General features: G+C 42.5%; 1 protein-coding gene across 7 annotated transcripts in view; it reads right to left on the bottom strand.

The window, feature by feature from the left end:
• Window positions 1-22415, bottom strand: part of SMG7 (SMG7 nonsense mediated mRNA decay factor) — a 60100-nt gene extending 37685 nt beyond the window's left edge. For 4 of the 7 annotated variants that reach the window (XM_079761610.1, XM_079761611.1, XM_079761612.1 and 1 more), the window contains exon 1: window positions 7886-7953. In XM_079761610.1, the coding sequence (XP_079617736.1) occupies window positions 7886-7938 (53 nt within the window). In that variant the 5' untranslated portion in view covers window positions 7939-7953. Of the gene's footprint in view, window positions 1-7885; window positions 7954-22258 lie in introns of those variants that run through there. The other 3 variants (XM_079761608.1, XM_079761613.1, XM_079761609.1) reach the window with 1 other exon arrangement.
• Window positions 22416-24399: the final 1984 nt, after the last annotated feature.

Here is a 24399-nt window from a genome sequence, read left to right as displayed (position 1 = left end):
CGGCCCAAGGTGCAGGTAACCAGGGCCGGCTGAGGCTTGCGCTGCCAGCAGTGGCAGCAGCAGAGGTGTGATGGGGCGTCACCTTCCCCGATCGCTGGGTCACCTCCCGCCCCTGAGGGCTCCCGGACTGTGAGAGGGGGCAGGCCGGGCTGAGGGACCCCCACTCCAATGCATGTATTTTCATGCACCGGGCCTCTAGTCTATTCATCTATGATAATCTATGACAATAAAAGCACAATATGCTAATTAGACTGGACGTCCTTCTGGCCAACCTTCTAGACAAAGCCGGGGCTGTGAGGAAAGCCCGGGTCCCAGGTGCCTGCCGGCGGCCAGAGGGAAGCCTGGGTCCTGGGTTCCAGAAGGAAGCCGGTTCCAGCAGTGGGGGGAAGGAAGGCCTACTCTTTCAAGAAATTCATGCATCGGGCGTCTAGTATCTCGAGAAAGAGAGAGAGAGAGAGAGAGAGAGAGAGAGAGCGCGCGCGCGCGCGCACGCCAGGGTCCATAACGACGAAGGCTCAAGGGAACACTGGAAGTCAGTACTGGGTTGCCATGGCGACCCAGCACTGACTGCTGAGGGGGCTGTGGATCAGGCCCAGAGAGAGGCCTGCAGAGAGAGAGGCAGGGTCTGATCCCCAGCGTCCGTGGCAGCTACTGATCAGCCGTTGCCTCTCTCTTTCTCTCCTGGCTTCGGCAGCAGCCACGCCTCTGTTTCTCTCCGGGCCTCCTCGGGGGCTGCTGATCAGCCCCACCTCTTTGATCAGGCCCAGAGATAGGCCCAGAGACGCTGACTGGCATAGAAACCGACCAATCAGTACCAAATCTGGGTGAAGTGCCAGGAGCCAATGGATGCCTAGGAGGCGGAGCTTTTGATGCTGACTGGCATAGAAACCAACCAACCAACCAGAACCAAATCTGGGTGAAGGGCAAAGGCAGAACCTAAGGTGGGGGCTGAGGAGGGGTTTTAAGGACATCAGCTGTTTGGTATAAGGTGTAAGACAGCGGTTCAATTTTTTCTTGACTGGTTTGGTAGTATAGTGCATATGGCTATCAGTCCAGATCTAGGGATTGTGTTTTTGTCTGCCAAGCGCATCTCCTCCTGCTGTAAAAGGCTCCCCCCACTGCCCATTTAAGCAATCCTATCCTATATAAAGTGATGGGCAACCTTTTGAGCTTGGTGTGTCAAACTTCGCCAAAAAACTGAGCATAACTCGGGTAGTGTGTCACATTGAGGAAAAAACATTATTTCACAAGTGTTTCATCCTCAGGACCAGCAAATGTTTCATCCTCGGCATGCGGACGCCTCAGCGGCCGTGTGTCATAAAAAATGGCTACGCGTGTCAGTGCTGACATGCGTGTCATAGGTTTGCCATCACTGCTATATCATCTATACTACTAAAAGGGTAATATGCTAATTAGACCAGGTCAACTGGCCATCTTCCGGACGTCCGACTTCCTTCCAGACAACGCCATGGTGGTGGGGGTCGAGGCAGAGGCAGTTGGGGGCGAGATCAGGCCGGCAGGGGAGGGCAGTTAGGGGCTATCAGGCAGGCAGGCAGGCAGGTGAGTGGTTAGAAGCCAGCAGTCCCAGATTGCAAGAGGGATGTCCATCCGCTGGTTTTGGCCCGATCGGTCCCCGATTGGAGAGGGTGCAGGCTGGGCTGAGAGGACCCCCCCCCCCGTGCACGAATTTCGTGCACCGGGCCCCTAGTTAGGAAATAAATATCTAAGTTTCAATCAGAAGAACTACAAGTAAAACTCATATTCTAGGACAGTTTTCAGCCTTGGGTGAAATTCCCTCTTTCACCCTGCATCTATTTTTTGTAAATAAATTTTACTGGAACACAGCCCTGCCCATTAATTTACATACTGTCTATGGCTGCTTTCTGCTACAAGGGCAGAATTGAGTAGACAAAGACCACACGGCCCACCAAGCCTTAAAACATTTATTTGGTCCTTCACAGAAAAAATTTGCCTCTCCTGCTCTAGGGATTACTTGATTAAAAAAAAGAGAAGTAAAATATCTGTAAGTTCCCACACCAAATAGTTTTCCTACACAAGGAATCATCGATAGTTTCCTCAGAGTAAAGATATCTCTTTTTATTAGTTAATATTGTAATCCTGTGGCAAAGAGAACTGTTAAAAAATAGTTTCACGTAACCAGAAAGTTAGTGTTTATAGGCCATGTCATATTTTTTATTAAATGAATTTGCAAATTGTTTTTTTGTTGTTGTTTTGTTTTTTAAAATATATTTTAATTGATGTCAGAGAAGAAGGTGGGGAAGGGAGGGAGGGGGGGGGGAGGGAGAAGGGAGGAAGGGAGGGAGGGAAACATCAATGATGAGAGAGAATCATTAGTTGGCTGCGTCCCACATGCCACTGGGGATCGAGCTCAACCAGGTTAGGTTTATATATCACTAGAGGCCCGGTGGCACGATTCATGCACCAGTGGGGTCAGGCAGAAACCAGCTCTCCCACATCCCCCGAGGGGTCCGGGATTTCGAGATGGCACAGGCCAGGCCAAGGCACCGGGGAGAGATGTGGGAGGTTGGCCACCTAGGGAGTACCGCGGGAGAGCTCCAGGGTGTGTCTGGCCCCTCTTGCTCAGTCCCGATTGGCCGGACCCTGGCAGCAAACTAACCTACCAGTCAAAGTGTCTGCCCCCTGGTGGTCAGTGCATGTTATAGCGAGCGGTCGAGTGGCCTTAACATATCATTAGCATATTACGCTTTGATTGTTGAACAGACGACCGGACACCTAGCATATTAGGCTTTTATCATATAGGATTATCCACTTACTCTTCCTTTTTACTGTGTACCAAATATATCCATTTAGGCAGGTGAGAAAAAGGGTTAAACTAAGAATTGTTTATATCACAAGTATTAGTTTTCTTTTTTTACAGTGCATAATATACAAGAAACCAAGTCAACAGATATGTGATCTTATACCAACTTTCATAAAGATTAGCACAAAATTGGTTGATTATATTTTACTTTATAAAGAAAAAGTACTGCACCTCAGTTGACCTACTGGTCTTGTTAAAAACCAATATTGTTAAAGACTAATATTACAGTTTATAGCCTACATCCAATGCTTATATAAAGAGGTAAAAGTTTCGCCCTAGCTGGTTTGGCTCAATGGGTAGAGCGTCGGCCTGTGGACTGAGGGGTCCTGGGTTCAATTCTGGTCAAGAGCACATGCCCGGGTTGCAGGCTTGATCCCCAGTAGGGGGTGAGCAGGAGGTAGCTGATCAATGATTCTTTTTCCCTCTCCCTTCCTCTTTGAAATCAATAAAAATATATATTTTTTAAAAAAAGGTAACAGTTTTAAAATGTTTTCTCTTGGTAGAATTTGTGGCAACTAGAATTCCTTTATATTCTTACTTTAAGCTGAAGGGATCAATAAAGGAAATGAATAAACTAAGAATCTAAGAGTTAAAATCATCATGGCTTCAATCATTTTTAAAATAGCATTATTAAATAGTTATAAAATACTAGAGGCCTGGTGCACGAAATTTGTACACAGGTAGGGTCCCTAGACCTGGCCAGCAAACTGGGCCGATCAGGGCCTTTCGGCTATCAGCCGGGGCCTTCCTTTGTTCCGCGCCGCCCCCTGGTGGTCAGCGCACATCACAGCAAGCGATCGAACTCCCGGTCTCCTGGTTGAACTCCCAAGGAGACAATTTGCATATTAGGCTTTTAAATATATAGATAAAGTTTTCAAAATACTCAATATATTGTCTCAATCTGTAAACAATATGGGAAATTAAGCACTTATACTAATAAAAAGTCATTAAAAACTAAATAAAATCTGAAACATTCAGTGATAATCAAATATGTTGAGAGTTAACAATGTGAAACAATACTCTTGGAGATGATATGATCATCAAGATCTATAAATACACTTAATGCAATCTAATGTACTAGGTTACTGAAATAGCTAACACTATGAATAGCACTTACTATCACCAGACACCGTTCTAAGTGCTTTACATAAAGTAATCATTTAATTCACACTGAACTATTATTGCCATCTTATAGCTAAAGAAATGGCAGGAGATAGAGGTTAAATAACATGCCCAAGATCAAGTTAGAAAGTATGTAATAGAGATAGCATTTGAACTCAGTTTGGTTCCAAAGGCGAATTCCTAACCATTATATCACAGTCCCTTTCTTATACAAGATTGTAAGAAAAAAATCTAGAATGTTTGCTAGTAATAGCTCATAGAAGTGGAGCTTTCAATAGTTAGCATTTTATAACCATTTTTAAAAATAATGTCACTAGACGAAAAACACTAAAATTAATGGTTATCTTCTTTGACAACTATCTTGATTATACAGAGCACTTATATAACAATGCAAGGTAACATAGGATAATAACATATTATTAAGACACATATTAAGATTCTCAGTTTAAAAATAGAAGATATTTCCAATTCAGGGGTAGATACAATGGAAGATTCCTCTACCTGAACTCTCAACCCCCTTTTCTCCTATGAGCAGATCATAAAAATATAAGCCAACATCCTCTAAACTCACAATTGCTAAGGAAAGGTGAATAATCCTCTTTTGTTTGGGAAAGCAAGCCTAGAGTATTTTTTTTTAATTTAATAAAAGCCATGGTTTTATTTCAAGTTAATTTATTTACTCAATTCCATACAGTACTAAGGAGTATTGAGATAATAAGAGTAATTCATAATTTATTATCATAAGCATAATAACATAATCATAATTACTTGTGCTAAAATAACAGGTCAAACATTATCAAGTATGTTCATACACTCAGGTACACAGCATACATAATCTACAGATCTCTAAGACATCAAATCTCATGGAATTAATCAGAAAAAACAAATCGTATTGCTGATGTACTGTTGAATTTCATAGAAAAGAACATCTAGGGAAAATGTTGCTCCTAAAGGAGCTTTTCTCAGTAAAATATAATAAAAATACTAACTTGCTTTCTCTCTATGGCACTTTATAGTCTGTCATGAATTTTCTAATCTCCTGACATTCCAATACTCTACAACATTCACTCTATAATCTATATTATTTAAAAACATGTAAAGAGTTTAATTAAGGACCTATTCTGGTCTGGAAATCTCAAAGGATGAGAAGGAATTATTCTTCCAGACAGAGAAAGTACCACAACAATAAAAAGAGGAGGGAAAAAGCTAGTGAAGCAGGTAGAAACAAGGCAGGAGGCTACAGGAGGTGAGCTAGAGAGTCAAGGCAGACAGCAGATTGTGAGGCCTCACACGACATATTAAGGAGCTCAGATTCTGTCTTTCAAATAATACAGTGGTTCCCAACGTGGGGCACATGCCTCACAGAAGGGCAGTTTGATTTTTAAGGAGAGGCAATTCAAGAATGAGTTAAGAGTGAATTGTATGAATTTCTTATGGTTCTAGGGGCCTCATATACAGTAAATATATATTGTGACATATTTATGCATTTCAGTTCTCTATTATGTTTTAAAACTTTATTTGCTCTTTTCATGTCAATTCAAAATTATTTTTTAAACAATTTATTTTTATATATATACTAGAGGCCCAGTGCATGTATTCATGCACCAGTGGGGTCCCTCGGCCTGGCCTGGGGGGATCGGGCTGAAAACCAGCAGTCCAACATCCCCCGAGGGGTCCCAGATTGCAAGTGGGCGCAGGCCAGGCTGAGGGACTCCACCAGTGCAGTATGCATATAAGATCTTTGGTTAATCTCTCCCCCCACCCCACCCCTCTTCCCTCTGAGATTCATCAGTCTGTTCCATGTTTCCATGCCTGTGCATTGAGTGTCTGTCCCCTGGTGGTCAGTGCATGTCATAGCTAACAGTCAAACAGTTGAATGGTTGGACAGTCGCTTGGGCTTTTATGTGTGTGTGTGTGTGTGTGTGTGTGTGTGTGTGTGTGTGTGTATTTTATTGATTTCAGAGAAGAAGGGAGAGGGGTGATAGAGCTAGAAACATCAACGATGAGAGAGAATCATCGATCGGCTGCCATCTGCATGTCTCCCACCAGGGATCGAGCCCACAACCCTGGCATGCGCCCTTGACTGGAATCGAACCCGGGACTCTTCAGTCCGCAGGCCAACACTCTATCCACTGAGCCAAACCAGCTAGGATAACAATTTCTTAGTGATTTCTTCCTTAGTTCTTCAACTGTCCTTTTGTTCTTTTATTTTACTCTTTCATGGATGCCATGTTCTTTGGAAGCTTGTTTAGACCAAATTTATGGACTTTTAGGCTTCCTCCACATGAATAGGAGTTCACTTTTTGAATAAGAATTATATGTCACGGCGGGCGGGGGGCATCAGGACTTTAGAGATGCTTAGGTGGGGCATGGCCAAAAAAAGGTTGGGAACCACCTAACTAATAGGAAACCAGTACTAAGTTTTAGGCAGGGGCATAGCATGAACAGAATTGCATTTTTAAACATTTACAACAAGATACATGGAAGATAGATTTTAAAAGGGTAAGACTAGAAGTAAGGAAGACTACAGATGTATGGAAAACCTTCAAAATAAAAAAAAAAAAATCTAGAAATAACACCAGCAGAAGAAATAGTCTAAAATCATTCCCAGATTGAAAAGGTGGAGCTGTGTAAGCAGGCACTTAGGGATGAGTGTCAAGTACAGGGGAGATGGCAAGACTAGAGATACAGTGGTGGGGTGATCAGCACATTAATGGTAAATAAAACCATGAGAGTAAATGTTAATAGCCCAGAAAGGCAGAGGGATGGAGCTAGCTCCCTATCTTTATTGTTAAGGGGCAGATGAAAGCAAGAGCCCATGAAGAACAAGAAGAAACTGTCAAATACATATATGAGGGCAAGAGAAGAGTGGTGTGTGGAAAATAAGATAAAAAGAAGGCAACAAAATAAAAGCAGTGGAAAAATACTATAAGGACTGGAAAGTGTTGGATTCCGTGAAATACTGGTCAACAATAGCCTTGCCAGAAAAAACATCAAACTGCAGGGGGCCGAGGAACAAATGGGAGGGAGAAGTTTAAGTCAATTCTTAAGTTGACTTAAACCAGTATTAAGTTTAAGGAAAGGTTGAAGATATAAGAAAGTGAGAACAAAATTGATAGAGCATGGTTCTGGAAGAGATGAAGGACATGAGAATGTCCTTAATAAGGATGGAAGCGAGAACTGGCTTTGAAAAAGAGGCAGGATGAATTAGAGTAAGGTAAGATTAGACAGAAATGTGCTAGGAGAATTTGGGAGTAGTGTGGGGTGGAGAAATGTCCTACATGTGTCGCTGTCATGGTATCAACTTCCAGGGGCAACTATCAATTCTCACTTAAAAGCCACATCTCTGAGATCAAGCACCTTCACACATCCTGTCATTATCACTGATACTAGCTACTGGGACAAGTTACTACTCACCGTGTGGTTAGAGAGGGCTTCTCTATCTAGCACACTAGCAGGCCTGACTGCATCCATGCTGACAAACAGAACCAAGAACTGATGCTCCCTACACTCAAATGAACTGCTACACATGTAACCCAAAATGTAGGAAGGATAATCTACAAGATGAAGCACATGTCCTTAGGCTTATCATAAATATATATATATATATTCAGACATACATAAACACAAAGATTTCTTAACCTTAATTTAGTAAATGTTTTGAAAACTTCCTTGGAGTATAAGATACAAATACTCATGAGAAAGTAAACATATGCCAAAGTTCTTAATGAAATCACGTAAGTAAAAAAAATGTCTTTAGCACTTCCCACTCCCATCTTGGCTAATATCAAATGCTTCAGAAAGTCTCTAATCCTTCTATTAGTGTTCATACAAGAGTACTTTAGAATAAGAATGCTTTAAAATACATCCATCTTTAAAAGGAACACAAACATGTAGAAACCCTTGTAATTTTTATCCTACCTAATATAACTTGATTTCAGATGCTCCTCTGATTTCAAGTTTCCGGTCCTCATCTGGGACTTAAATGAAACGTTTCCTCCCACTATCTGCAAGAACATCAATTTCTCATAAGGTAGAATGGTTTTAAGACATTCTAGATAGAGGAGAGGAAAATATGAGTTAACCCATAATAACAGAGAGCTACATGATGTAAATTAAATTATTTTCTCTTTATTTGAAATGATTTCATGTCAAAGGTAAAGAAAGAATATCAAAGCTTTTTTCTTTTTTAAATTTAGTTTCTTAGAAAACACATTTTTAAATTGTTTTGTGTATTTCTAGCATTCTGGTTTTAGATAAAAATGTGATCCTAATCTCCCTCTCTGTCTGAAGCAGAGTGATCTCTACAGAACAGATACCAGTTACCCAGCAGGGTTCTTGTAGTACACCAAGGTGAGAGTGCCCTGTGGAACACAGGAGCAGATGGTTGGTCCAAACAGGACTGCTTACTGAAGGAAAAACATGTAAAGCAATCAAACCACAGGTTTAATTACTTAAAAAAACACACCACAACAACATGTAAAGCAATTATAGGTGATACGAATAATGCTTAAATCCTAAGATCAGCTGGTAATGGCAGATTTTTAAATTTTCATTCACTGAACAATAATTTGGTAATTTCTATGAGCTAGATACACTAATAATCAATTATAGAATAAAAGACAAAGTTATTCATACTTTTAAAACAATAAACACTAGTCTTAAGAGAAATTTCAAGCACACAAGAGGTTTATGTGGATTTTATCTCCATACTTCCAAAGCATGTATCCGATTGCCTGTGACTTCAGTTGTACTTTAGTGAAAAAGACTGAAAGAAAATAGCTCATGACAAAACCCAAGCTCTTTAACAGACATATAAGGTCCCACAACTCGCCACTTTATACTTTATGACCCAATAAAACTAAATTAGTTTTTTAGTTCCTTGCTATTTTGCCCTCAGTGTCTTATTCATGCTTTTTCACTCAACCTGCCCTCTTCCCTTCCTGTCAGATTAACCCCTTCTTATACTTTAAGACTCAGCAACTTCAGTGAGGGGCCTTGGCTTAGCCAAGCACTCCCAGTGCATCTTAATGCCCACTTCTATTACTGTATGCACTATAATGAAGTTACTTGTTTACACATTTCCTCCTCTAGAGACTGTCCCATTCAACCTTGTATATTCAGTTCCTAACAGCAGCTCCCAGACTACAAGTTGCTCAAATAAGCTTCTATTAATTTGGACTAAACAGTATCTAAAGGCTAAGACCCTAAAAATTCAAGGTTTCTCAAACTGACAATAATTTCAAAGGCCTTCCAGGAAAAGTTTAAAAGATTTTTCATCTGATAACTAGGAATACTTCTTTAAAAAAATTGATTTTATTGATTTTAGAAAGGAAGAGAGTAGGAGAGAGAGAAAAACATCAATGAGAGGGAAACATCAATATCGATGGGCTGCCTCCTGTACCCTCCCCTCCTGGGGATCTAGCTGGCAACCTAGGCATATACCCTGACTGGGAATCAAACCTGTGACCTCATAGTGCTGTGGTAGGCAAACTGCGGCTCGCAAGCCACATGCGGCTCTTTGGCCCGAGTGTGGCTCTTCCACAAAATACCACGGCCTGGGCGAGTCTATTTTGAAGAAGTGGCGTTAGAAGAAGTGGCGTTAGAAGAAGTTTAAGTTTAAAAAATTTGGCTCTCAAAAGAAATTTCAATCGTTGTACTGTTGATATTTGGCTCTGTTGACTAATGAGTTTGCCAACCACAGTCTTAGTGCATAGGTCAACACTCAAACACTGAGCCACATGGCTGGGCAACATACTTTTTTTTTAAAAAGCATTCTTTGCAACAATCACTGTATCTTCCAAAAATAAATAAGATAATATAAACCAGTTATTTAACACATTAAAAATAAATAACTAAATGCCTTACAGGTAATAGATTACTACAGGTGATTGGAAGCTAATCCAGAACCCATGTGGCAGAGGTCTAGAGCATAAACATTAAGAAGCCCTTTAGACCAGCGGTCGCCAACCAGTGATCCATGGACCACTGGTGGTCCGTGAGGTTGGCGACCGTTGGTTTAAGGAAACCTTGGGAGCAGCGGTCACCAACTGGTGGTCCGCAGACCACTGGTGGTCCATGAGGTCCGAAAGGTTGGTGACTACTGCTTTAGACAACAAGCAGGTCAAAATGATTCCTAAAACATTTTTTATAAAATCATAAAATAACATACCAAGCAATTTTAAATAAAGGATATTAACTCATGATTCCCTTTCAAAGTTTCACAAAGATTTATATTAACGGTTATATCGGTTATATCTGTAGGGCTACAAAATCAGGATATACACACACATCCCCCAAACTCAACACACAAACAATTAAATCCTCACACAAAAGAAAGCAATTCCCTGTTAGCATTTAAAATGAGAGAATTACTCATATTGACACATTTCTGAGTCCTGCTATCCCTTGTAGCTAACTTCACACCAGCTGCCAAAAATAGTGGAGAGGAAAGACTAATTGTTATTATAGGTATGAAGAAACACTGAAGGTAACAAACAGGAAAGCAGAAAGCTGGAAGGTTATTTTATTAGCTTGGTATTGCATTATATCACTTTTAAACTCACTTTACAGTACATGGCCATAATTCTCAGATTCCAAATTATTTTCTTATTTCCATCTTACCTTACTTGGGAATCTGTGAACCCAAAATGAATAACCTCAAGAAACTGTGTCCACATTTGGGTCTAAAGCCAAAGAAAGTAACTCATGCCTTACCAAGAAAAGCACTTACTTCAACGGGGTTCTTGTATGAAGATGAACATGTACGTTAGTCTGGCCCCCATCATTTCTCACTGGAACCTCCTAATTAATAACCTCTTTCAACTCACTAGTGTGGTCTTTCTCCCTCTGATTCCAATATACTAGAAGACTTAAACAGAAGCAGTGGGACTAATGGGGATGAGGTTGTAGTCAAAATGGAATGGTTGCAAGTAAGGTTTTAGAAGTAGAAGAATTCTGAAGAATGATAAGGTCTAAGATATGATATGGGCATATATGAAGGTCATTGTATTACAGAGAGAGTTAAGAGATAAAGGAATCAAAAAAAGGAGAGCCACATTTTCAAATAAGTGTCCCAAAAAAGTATCAATTTTGTGAGATGTGACATAACTTTCAGAAAACACTAAACTTTCCCTCTTGAAAGTTTCATAATCACATTAGCATGTTACAAACTATAAGAAGCCCTAAATAAGAATCCAGTTTAACCCAGGATTCTTAAATTTCTTTTGCCATGATAATATGGAAAATCCCAACATCTATGAATTTCTCAGAGAATTAATGTTCAGTAGAAAGCATTCTGAGAAATGCTAGACAAATAAAAACATCACTGAATCTGCCTAAATAAACAAATAAATAAAAAGTGAGATGCAAGAAACCTTCAGTACTAGTGGGAATATAAGGATACAGGTACTTTTAAATAATGCTAAGGCCAGAATAAACAGTATGCATTTTCTGCAACATCTACCATGTATTAGTTCCCTACTATTGACGTAACTGATTACCACAAATTCAGTGGCTTAAAACAACACAATTTATTATCTTACAGGTCTGAAAGTCAAAAGCCTAAATGGGTCCCAGTGAGGTCAAATCTAGGTGTCACCATGACTGTGTTGCTTTCAGGAGGCTCTAGGGAAGAATTCGTTTTACTTTTGTCTGGTTCTCGAGGGTGTGTGCATTCCTTGGCTTGTGACACCCTTTCCACACTTAAAGTCTACTTGTGATTACACTGGGCCTACCAAATAATCCATGATAACCTCTTTATTTTATACTCAGCTGATTAGCAACCTTAATTCCCCCTTGTCATACAACATAATAGATTATTAGAGTCTGGGGATCAAAATGTAGACATCCTTTGGGGGTATGGGAAGCACATTATTCTGCCTACCACACTTAATGGAAGTATTTTTAAACGTACATACCCTGTCATTCAAGTGTACATAAGGATATGTGTGTACAAGAATGTTCATTATAGCATTTTCATAATAATGAACCAGTTTTGTCAGCACTTGAAATTAAAAAAAATTAACTTTTAAAAAATATGCTTTTTAATATATGAATTTAAAACCACTAATTGTGAGCTATCTAAATTACATACATTATTCTACTTGACAGTGCCAATGGCAAACACAGATAACAAAACGGAAAGTTCATTTTTAAGAGTACTGTCCAAATGTGTGCAGTGGTCAAAAAGGGAGCAGATTAAAGCCAATCCTTCCAGCAGGACATGTACAGTGTCCATGAAAAATAAAAGTAAAGTCAATCCCAACTCTGCCACTAATTAGGTACATTATCATTTTCCTTCTCTACAAAATGCCAATCCAGATACATAAGGTTACTGTACAGGAGAGCTAAGAAGAAAATTATATAAAAATGTTTGAAAAGTATAAAGTACTAGTAAAAAGTAAAATGGTACCCTTGAAGAATAAAGTAGATCACTTCACAGTAAAGACCCTTCCACCACCCTATAGCTATTTAAGGCACAACTGCTACCACCCAATTTAAAGGATACATTAGCAAGTTCATAAGTTAAATACTCATACATGCAGAAATGCAGAAAATGAATACAATGCATAAATCAGGCTCTTTACCAATGTGGAACTATGTTGAGTTTTATATATGCATCTTCTCAAGTAATTTTCCCAATAATTCTATCATTGTCAGTTTATAGATAGGAAAATACAGAGCAGAGGTTCAAGGTCACATTGCTATACAGTGCTGAAATCTGAACTTGGAACAACCTAATTACAAATTAGGCCAATTTCAACTCAAAGGCCATGCTCATCCAATTCACTAAAACATGCTGCTTTGCTAGGAAACCATCTAAATTACATATATTACAGTACTTGACAGCATCACTTTACTCTAATTATCTTATTACAGATATCTCATCACTACATAGTATCTCAAAGAAAATTTGGTTAGGTTGGCACCTGATTAAAAACAAACTACATAAATAATTGATGACCTTTCTAAGAGGCATTATTAGTAAAACACATTCTAATATACAGTAGCCTAACTAATACAGTAGTAAAATACTAAGCCATGGGGGAAAAAAGATTCAACTTATGTGGTTGGTGAACCAATGGAGTTTTCAGAAAACAGATTGAGGATATTAACGCACCAATACAGCAGTTCTTTAAATATAGATTTTAGAATCATGCATTTCACTTAAACAGACACTACAGAAGAAAAAAAATGTCATCAGGAACTGTGAAAATGTTAATCATCAAAAAGGGTCTGAAATTTTTTTATGAGACTTTAAAAGTTAAATCCAAAAAGACTTTACTTAATGTCTTTCCCCCCTTATCTCACCTCTACCTCCATTCCATGTCTGATCTCAACTGGTGAGGATTCTATAAAGTAAGTCCTATCAATTCAAAGCTATTTTCAGAATTACATGTATTTACTAAAACTCTCTTCTCCTACATAATCTATACTAATAATAGCCTAGGTCAGTGATGGGCAACCTTTTGAGCTTGGTGTGTCAAACTTCGCCAAAAAACTGAGCATAACTCGGGTAGTGTGTCACTTTGAGGAAAAAACATTATTTTACAAATGTTTCATCCTCAGGAGCAGCAAATGTTTCATCCTCGGCACGTGGCCGCCTCAGTGGCCGCGTGTCATCAGAAATGGCTACGCGTGTCAGTGCTGACACACGTGTCATAGGTTCGCCATCACTGGCCTAGGTGGTCGTCATGCCCTGACGCCGTGATGCCCTCATGCCGTCACAAGATGGCTGCACGCACAGCAGAGGCAGGTCGTGGCAGACAGTCCCCACCACCTTGCACGGAGGAGGCAGGTCCCGTGGCTCCGCGTGCCGCGGGAGCAGAACAGCCCGGCTCTAGCCTACCTCTTTGGGGCAATCCATCGAGGAGCCCTGGATGGGTGGGCAGGGCCTACCTATTTGGGGCTATCCATCGCGGGGCTCCCACACTATGAGAGGGCACAGGCCAGGCTGGGGGATGCCCCTGCCCCGAGTGCATGAGTTTCGTGCACCAGGCCTCTAGTAATTTAATAATGATCCAAATAACTAAGTTTTGCCAAAGATGAAGCTACTTTCAAAGGTAAGGTAAGGAAATTTAAATCTTTATATGCTTCAAAGGAAGTACTGCAGGCATTGTATACATATCTTTCTTTTGTTCTCCCTATTCCAATAGGAACATGTACAATCAACATCAGCCATTCAAACATAAATTGCTCCCATAAGATTAATGACCAGGTTTGTAGAAAGAACCTTAGACTCCCAAAGGAAACACAGGATGAGAGAGTGACTAATCAAAATCTCTTTAATTTATGACATAACCTGACTGCCAGTCTGATCTAATCATGATGTTTACATCAAGAGAATTATCATTCCTAATACCAAACCTTTTAGAGTTCCTCAAATGCACTGCTCCAAGCATTTACTCATTTTGTTCCCCTGCCTACTATAGTCTTCCCTCTGTCTTCATCTAGCTAATTCTACTCCTCCTTTAAGACTGAACCAGGGGTTCAGCTCCAGAAGCTTTCTCTGCACTCCCCAGACAGAAGTTCCACTTCCCTCAGTAAAGTCACGGCATCTCTTAAATGAAATAAAATGAAAACGTTTAACATAGTAGTTGCCTCATTATATTGAATTTGAAATACATGCACAACATCCATTTCCCCCAGGAACAAAAATCTGTTTATTTGTTTTTATATTCTCAGAGCCTAGCACTAGTATCTCTAAGTATTCCATGTTTTACAAAAACTAAAGCATAAAAACTTCATTCAATACTTATTATGTACATTGTGTACTTAAAAAATGCTGAGACATGGTCTCTACCACACTCAGTCTAGCTGTAGAGATAATCCACTTACATAAAAAAAGGAGATCATTACAAACTTGGAAATCTTAAGTATCAAATGACTAAGAGACAGAAAATGCTACAAAGTTCAAAGAATACAGAAATCACTGGTGTGCACAAGAAGTCTTCAAAGAAAGTGGAGCTGAAGTAAGATACAGGAGGATGGTACTCTACAGGGGAAATGGCCTGGGAAGTGATATTAAGGAGGAATGGATAAACCAGGTTCAAAATACAATGAAGAGATTCTGCAGGACTCTAATCAAACCACTTCCCCCTTTCGACACCCATAAAGTCTTCAGAACTACCACTTCCACATCTCTACTCTGTCTATAACCTATCTTTTCTAAGGAAAACTTAGAAAGGCCTGGCCAGAATGTATTACATGGGAGTGAATGAATTTTTTAAAAATGTATTTGGAATAAAGGAACCATGAGATGTTCCTCCTGCATGAAATATCAATTTGCCCAGTATCTACTTTTAAAAGTCCATCCATCTTTCAAAACCCAGATCAAATCTCACTTCCTCCAAAATACCTCACTTCCTCACCCACCTCTACCTCTATTGGAAGTTCTTCTTCCCTATACTTACACAGTACTTCTGTTCCTCTAACATAGCACTTACCAGTTCATCTGCTCTTAGTGACTTAAACGTCTTTCTCTGGTATCTCTGACTTTCCCAAAGGCGAAACTCCTATAATTGTGCTTCCCACATAGTAAGTATTTAATGATTTTCCATAATATAAAACAGAGATTAAAAAATACACTTAAACATGTACAAGTTTTTATGGGTAAAGTCTAAACATGGTAACTAGCCTATTACTCCTAAGAGAAAACGGTAAAGAGAAGCCTAAGAAATTATCTGTGGCTTAAAGGAGGTGAAAAAAAAAAAATCTATGCTGTGCATATATATCTTCCTAAATCAGTGGTTCTCCACTGGAAATGAATCTGCACCCACAGGGAACATTGGGCAATGTGTAGAAACATTTTGGGTTGTCACAAATAGAGGAGAATGATACTGGCATCTAGAGGGCAGATGCCAGGGATGCTGCTAAAATCATCCGACACACAGCACTGCTCCCCACAAAAAAGAATTGGCCCAAAATGCCAGTATGTGTCAAGGTTAAGAAACCCTGTTATAAATGACGCAAAGAAGAAGAAAAAAAACTTGGAACAAAATTGCTACGTGGTCTACCTGAGACTCCTAAAATTTTCTCCTGAGACTCCTAAAATTTTCTTAAACAATTAGTAGTCACCTACTCTTCCCACTGAGCAAAAATTGGGTCTAAGGGAGGTTCAGTGAAAACAACCTTCCTACTCAGCTCCACTTACATGCTAACAAGAAAGGAGTTGGTTACAAGTTCTCACTTACTATGTGACATGTTTGCCAAAACTCCATCACTGTGTTTTTCTATAATTGCTGATTAACCCTTCTTAGTTAACAATCTCCTGGACCACTGATATGTCTATCCACACAACTGAACTTAATAATTTATTCTCTAAACATGAGCAATCACCTAAACTTTCAGGTACTCATTCATGCAACCAATTAAAAAAATAAATGGCCCTAGCTGGTTTGGCTCAGTGGATAGAGCATCAGCCTGAAGACTTAAGGGTCCCAGGTTCGATTCCAGTCAAGGGCACATGCCTGGGTTGCAGGCTCAATCCCCAGTGGGGGGGGGGGGGGGGGGGGGCGGGGCGTGCAGGAGGCAGCAGATCAATGATTCTCTCTCATTATTGATGTTTCTATCTCTCTCTCCCTCTCCCTTCCTCTCTGAAGTCAATAAAAAATAAGTAAAATAAAATAATAAAATAAAGGCTAGCCAGGTTTAGAGCTGTAGTTGGAGGCTGTTTATAATATTTCTCCACTATAAAACAAACTAGTCCTTTTAAAGTTTCAACCACTCTCCATTGCAAAAATGCCTCATGAAAAACTTACTACAATAATGTATCCAGAGCTCACTATATATCTTAAAAAACAAAAACTCAGCAATTGCTTCACCTACCATGAAGGTAAACTGTAACAGCTGAAGGATAGCAGTGAAACATACACTAGGACAGGAAGTATACATTTTGAGTCCAACTGAAACCACAAGGGAAGCAGAAATTAACTGCCAAAATAATTTAGCCAGTCAATATTCAAGCAGGTAAAATTCTATTAATACCATTATAACAAAAAATAGTCTTAGAAGCCTCATGAGAGTTTCTTTTCCTTCAAACAATTTTACCATGTTTGATAAATCAGCCATGTTGGGCTGATTTTCTGGGACCAAAGCTAAAATCCTGTACTTGGTGAGAGGTGGTGGTGAATGGGTCAGAGGTAAGACTTCTTGACCACATGAATAAGTATCAGTATTTGCTCTAGAATCTCTTGGTTTCCAGAGATGGTGAATACCCAGGCCAAATGGAGGAATATATATACTAACATCCCTGTTCTTCTCCCCAGGCTAGGTTAAGGTTCTGCTTTATCCAGCCTCATCCCCTCCCTTCTCCCTCTGTTCCAAGATTTACAGTGATATATTTTCTCTTACAACATATTGAATATTTTAATTAGTATTTAAACATCAACCTTGTTGCTGTTATATTATTTCTACCTCTGGTTAGAGGAAGAAACAAAGTTTCTGACAAAATAAGTGCCACTGGAATGCAGCCTCTTCACTAAGTTATCATAAAAAAACGACAACAATACAACAGATAATTTATAGACCTTTCCTGTAAAGGGTTCTAACACTAGGGATCAACTTCAAGTAGATAGATCTCACTGAAAAACATACAGCATAGAAAGAAATTAAAGACAAAAAGAAGAGCACAGTGAAGGAGAGGAGGAAAGTTAGAGGGGTACAGAGTATGAACAGTTGGCTCCTGCAAAGGTAGCAGATGTCAGTCAGTGGCACCTGTGCCACCTTTTCTAACAAGCTTTGCCCTATGTGACTGGTGTTCCCTATGGCTATGATTGTTCTACTTTCTCACCTTCCAAAACAAACTTCGATGATGTCTTCCCTGTCTGGTACATCAGAACCACCCCCACCCTGCTTTTCCAAATTTGACATGTTAATTTTTGTATTTCTATTATTGCAAATGCTATTCTATTAGAGCATGATATTATACCTCACCTACTATCTTATCTATGGCCTATTCTCATCCTTCTCCCACCCTTATCATATGAACTATATTCAATACACCCTTTTCTTTTACTCAACAGGTGTTAGACTTTAAAAATCTTTCCATTTTGTCATAAATCAAGAGAAAATACTGATTTTTTTTCAAACTGGGTAATAAATTTCCAATGACAGTCTAGAATCCCTATATTTAAGACCATGTCTTGCCCTAGACAGTTTGGCTCAGTGGATAGAGCATCAGCCTACAAACTGAAAGGTCCCAGGTTCAAGTTCAGCCAAGGACACATGCCAGGGTTGTGGGCTCGATCCCCAGTGGGGGACTTGCAGGAGGCAGCCGATCCACCATGATTCTCTCTCATCATGGATGTTTCTATCTCTCTCTCCCTCTTCCTTCCTCTCTGAAATCAATAAAAATATATTTTTAAAAAAACCCACAATTGTATATTTAAAAAAAGGAAAAATGATAAACATTAAAAAAAAATGTCTTATTTTATAAAGTGTAGAAAAGTATTCTCAACTTATTCATTTGGATAGGAGTCTTGTCAGTCGCTGTCTTTTTTTAAATGACACATCCCTTCTAACAAAAAAAAAGTTTCATATTCTCTTGCCCAGACCACCACCTCCTTTCCCATACAGAAAACAGTTTTCCCTGTCTTTCAACTCTGCTCTATTTCTACAACTCAAGACTAATTTGGTTCACTTGATGTTAAATCCCTTTTCTTTCCTTGTCTTACTACTGCTTCTTAACTCATATCCTCATTTCTTAGGCTTTTGAAACTACCACCTTGCTCCTGGTTTGCCACCACCCTACCATTTCAATATGAGACACCCAGCTCACTTACTCTAACAAATTAATTCAGCTGAGACAAAACTAATTTTCATCTACATGGGGAAGATCTGTAGCTATGCAGTTTAAAAGTTGCCCAGTCATGCTCTTATACTGACAAAGGTAGACAAGACCTAAAGTCAAGGTCACAATGAATAACTGCTATACCCTCAACTATACTCATTCGGTAATACCCAGCATTCTTCCTGAGTTGTCTATAAAAACCAACATTTCCTTTTTCATCAAAGAAAAGTGAACATAATGCTTCCCTGAAGACATTCTCTAGTCTCCCCACAGCAAACTTTTAATAGAATGATCATCTTAAGAGGGAGAGGGGACATCTGGGCTGGTGGAAGCCTTTCTTGATTAGAAAGGCTTGTCCCAGGCGACTATTAGCCCTAAGTCTTGCTTTATTTACTTAGGACAGATGTGCAAGACTGAGAAAAGATTGGCTCCCAGGAACCTCTAAGGCAGCGGTGGCCAACCTTTCGGACCTCGCGGACCACCGGTTGGCGACCGTTGCTCCAAGGGACTCCAGGTCTTACGACAGCTCCATTTTACCTGTTCAACTGGAAAATAAAGGTTATTCAAACATTGTGTTCACTCTTATTCTTTCTCCCTTCTTCTATGAACTAAATTCATCTCCAGCTGTCTGCCACTGATTTCACATCTTAAGGATAAGTCTTCTGGACCATGTTGACTTACAAAATATAAGATATATATTAACACAGAAGCCCCTCAAAGCCAAGTGATCTTCCCATTAATATTCCCACTACTCTCCCGATCTGCTTTTTATCATACCTTTTTGTCCCACTTCCACCACCTTATTTCTGGCCTTAACTGCCCATTACACTACACAGGTTCATCTTTCTAATACATAGCTATGAACGTGTGAATTTCCTTCTAAACAAACCAACTCAGATTCTCTATTGCCCATTCATTTTAACTATAAACTATAGATCATGAGAGTCAAGACCCTCTCAAATATGGGCACCTTATCAAGTGGTCACCTTCTCTTGCTTTATTTTTCTTCCTAGTATTGTCACCACCTGATAAACCTATTCATGTGTTCATTTTGCTCACCACAATATCCTCAGTGCCTAGATAGTAAGCTCTCAATACATATTTATGGAAAGAATGGATAAGCCCAGACATTTTGCACAATGCAGTTGATTTGGACTTAAAAGACCTACATTTGAGTTACAGAGCTTCCACACACCAGCTGTATGATTCTCAATAATTTTAACTTCTTGCCAAAACCGGTTTGGCTCAGTGGATAGAGCGTCGGACTGCGGACTGAAAGGTCCCAGGTTCGATTCCGGTCAAGGGCATGTACCTTGCTTGCGGGCACATCCCCGGTGGGGGGTGTGCAGGAGGCAGCTGGTCGACGTTTCTCTCTCATCGATGTTTCTACCTCTCTATCCCTCTTCCTTCCTCTCTGTAAAAAATCAATAAAATGTATATTTAAAAAAATAATAATAATAATAATTTTAACTTCTTTGGGCTATCTTTCCTCATCTATAAAAGGAAGGTGTAAAACTAAATAACTTATAAAACTCTATGTTTTTCCAGCTGTATCGCTCTATGTTCTTGTGTAACTGGACTGAACAACTCTCCAAGCCCCCAACCTCCCTATCTACATATTTTTGCTCAGTTTCCTTCCATTTGGATTCCACTCTTCTCAACCCACACTTTTAATATTAGATAAATAATTTGGATAAATAATAATATTGGATAAACAATCCAATATTGTTTATCCTTCAGGACCATTTTAAGTGCCATTTTCCCCTTGAAGCCTAACAAACTGTAAACTCTGTAAGCAGTGGGTGGAGTTCTTACTTTTCTATTCATAGCAGCTGGTATAAGGTCTCCTATATAGGTGATCAACAAAATGACTGATGAATCATGAGTGTATGAATGAGTAAATGAGCAAAGGACATTTTTCCTGATTCCCACCAAGTGCTCAAGTAATCTGCCTTTGGACTTTTATAACACTTGGCATCTTTTATGACACTTACCATTTTCACTCTGTGCTGGTACTTATTTACTTGCCTAATGTATACTAAACTGCAAATTCCTTAAAATTAAAAGGACTATCCGGATGATCAGTTTCCATACCCACCCCTCTACAGCATCTACCACAGATCTTTCCCGCAGGTGTATTAAGTTTATCTGACATATTAAACAATAAACAGATATCAGAGGAGGAAAAAAAAAAGGGCCTTGATATACAGACATCCTTCCAACTACCCAATAAGTCATTGGGCACACAGGTTGTGTGGATCCCTGTCCCTGTTAAACTCTGGCATTCAACCCATCAATACTTTCACTTCGCTAAACAACTACAGTGACTTTTCTGCTCATTTCAGACGTCTACCCCATCCAATTTCCTCCTCTGCAAGGTATGAAACCACTTTGTGGTAACAAGCCTGCCTTTCTTGGTTCTGCTCCTAAAGACAAAGGGACCCACTTTAAAGTCAGCCTTCCCCTTTTAAACAGTGGCAACTCCCCAATTAATCTCAGGGTGTAACAACCTTACTTCTCTCTGCCATCAAGATTTTGACCCTTGTGTACCTCTACTTCCAAGTTTCTTAATTCAGCTTCCATGGAACCTTCCTGGATGCACAATAAATAGCTGGTGTCTCTCCACTCAATATGCTCTCGCCCTCGTATGCTTGCTTCCAATGTGTCTGCATCTTCCCCCCTCCTAAGACGTGTATCAATCGCCCCCACCCTCACCCCACTCCAGACACATCTCATACCCGCACCCTGTATCCATGCGTCATTCTACCTCCGACGTGCAAGTTCCTTACGCCACTCTTAAAGAATGGTATCTCCCGACTACACTGGTTCTAACCCAGTTTCTTCAGGGGAACCCAACCCCGTCCGTCGTACCTCTCTCGCTCCTCACTTCCTCATCCATTACCCCTCTTCGTGCCCCCACCCCCCACTCCGCCAACTAACTACAGATGGCAGGATTCCTCAGTACCTCCAACCCGAGAATGAAGAACTCACTCCGGTTTCCTGCGGCTTCTCCCTCCTCCAGTCCTCCTCCCCCAGCCCCCCACACATCCCAGGTGTGCACATTTCCACCCAGTCTTCCCATTACGCACCGCTCCAGCCAGTTCCACCCCACAACCACGTTTCCCCCGCCACGGGGCTCAGACTCCTCCACACCCACCTCCACTCCGGGTCGCCGCCGCCGCCTCCCCGGGCGCTTTCCCCAGCCCGCACCAGCGAGCCCGCGACCCGAGCGCGCGCGCACACATGCTCCCGCTTCCGTAACCTCCTTCCCCGCACCGAGGCGAGCCGGCTTCGCTGGGACTCAGCCCGACCCGCAGGGGCGAGACACCCCGGTGCGCCCGCTCCGCCGCCTCGCGCGGGGCCCCTCCAGCCCCCACCTCCCGCCGGGGAAAGAGAGGACACGGCAACTCCCCCGCCACCCCGGATATACCACCTCTGGGTCGGTGGCTCCATGCCCCAACCCTCGGCCCGCTCCCCTCCGTCCCGACCGGCCCGGCACTCACCGGAGATACTGCGCGCTCTGCAGGCTCATCCTCCGCCGCCGCGTCTTCCCGCGAAGCCTCTAGGGGGTTCCTCAGGCTCCTCGGAGCGGCCCCGCGGCCCCGCGGGTGCTGGCGGCCGCCGCCATCTTCCTCTCCTCCGGCTCCTCCTCGCTCGGCGGGGGGGGTGGGGGTGAGTGAGGCGAAGGGGAGGGACCGGGGAAAGCTGCTCTCGCTGCAGCTCCGGCCCGTGGGGCGCAGGGACACTCCGACCCGGGAGGAGGGAGGGGGGAGGGTTGTGGGAAGGGGCGGGGGAAGAGGAGAAGCGGAGGAAGGAAGTAGGAATCCCTCTCGCGAGATTTCAGCGGCGCCGGCCCCTCGGTGATTTCCGACTCGGTCCTGCTTCCCCAGGGGATCAGCTACCTGGGCTGCAGCTGTGCGGTCGCTGAGTAGCCCGCTGCGGGCGCTGGGCGGTTTCCGGCCAATCCACGCCTCTCCCCCGCGCAAGGGGGCAACCCCAGCCTCACCGGGACCATCGAGCCCAAATCTACGGGGAGTCACACTCAAAGTCTTCCCCCGTCTTTCAACTCCACCCGACTTGTCTCTTCCTTGTTCCAATCCTCCACTCGTCCCTGCCGGAAACGGCGCCCCTTCCTCCTACAGTTCCGCCCGCCAGCCTGGACTCTGGTCTCCCCTCGTGCCCTAGAGTGACACGAAGGACCCCTTCTTGTTTTCCGCGGCCCCTCCCCCCGCACGTAGGGACTGTTGGAGGGGATGGGGTGGAGCCCCGGGAAGAAGAGAAAGGAAACCAACGGGATTGGATAAGCAGCTGCCATGGAAACTGGAGCTGTAGTATCGTCATGGTAACCAATGTGCGCCAACCGGTTGACCCTCCCTTGGCGAATAAGATACCCGGGAAGGTGCCCAGGGTTTCCCCGCGGCTTCCCTGACATCGAAAGGCCTCCCCCAGGTTGGGAATCCGGGTGTTTCTCCCGGGCGGGGAAGTTCGTTTCCTCCTCCCTTTCCCCTGCCCGCAGCTTCGGGGGACACCCCGAGGCATTCACCATGGGCTTTTCCGCCCGCTTGAGTGCGGGAACCACCTCCATAGCTTCCTCTCACTGCCGGGCGTGGAGAGGGCCGGGCCTGCGAAGAAGACGCAGGGCCCTAAGGCTGGCAGGCGGCGGGCCGGAGCGGGGGGACGAGGCGGCGGCGCTGGGCTGTGGCGGTCAAGGGGTTTCCCCACAACAGCCTCGGGCTCCGGGAGGCGGGATCCCGCCAAGGCGGGGTCCCTGAGGGAGGAGAACGGCACACGACAGCCACGATCGCTCTCCCGCCTGCGGAAGGGACGTTCGACTTTTCCCAGCGGGTCGCCCCCCCTTAGAGGAATCCCCCAAACCCCACCCTACACCCTCCCTCGTAGACGGAGCCTCCTCGGAGTCCCCCGCTCCGGCCTTCCGGAGCCACCACCTGCCGCCAGGAGGCCGGCGTGAGAGGGAACACATCCTGGGAAGCGAACAAGTGGGTTTCCATCTTTTAGGACCAAGGAGGTGGCGCGACGCTAGCGGTTGTACCCCCAGTGGAGGTCCCGCTTGATTATCCAAAGGAGACCGAGTTTCTCCCTTCTTTGCCAACTTCACTCTCTGATGAGTCTGCAGTGTTTTAGAACTTGCCACTCTTGTGTCTCGGGTTGGAGAGGAAAGGGTTGGGGAAAATAGGATTTAAAAACAAAAACCATCCCTAGATACCGGCGCGAAGTTCCGATGGAAGGCGTCTAGGGAAACTTTTTTTTTTTTTCATTAGAACAAATCTTTTTGAATGCCTGTGTATTTTTGTGTCAGGTTTGGGCCTAAAAACAGAAATAGAGAACGGGGCCAGTGGCACTGAGAGTGTGAGAAGTCGTTGCAGAAGTCATCCTACTGGTTCGAAGGCATTTGACATCCATTCTATTTTCAGCTCGTCCTGTGGAGCCGTTGAAGCAGCTCTCCCAAAGTCCTTTGGGATGTGTGAAACCCTCCAGAAATGTCGGCCTCACGGGGATAGGGAAAATCAGGATTTTGATGGGCTGATTCTGTTTGAGTCCCTGATTCCTGCGGTCTTCCAGGCCAGGTGGACAGGCAAGACCCTCCCCTGACATTGCATCTACTGAGAGACTGGACCAACCAACG

Source organism: Cnephaeus nilssonii (genome assembly GCF_951640355.1).
Source record: "Cnephaeus nilssonii genome assembly, chromosome: 21".
NCBI classification, from domain to species: domain Eukaryota; kingdom Metazoa; phylum Chordata; class Mammalia; order Chiroptera; family Vespertilionidae; genus Cnephaeus; species Cnephaeus nilssonii.
The sequence above is the reverse complement of the archived record's forward strand: the minus strand, read 5'-3'. Positions and strand labels throughout refer to the sequence as shown.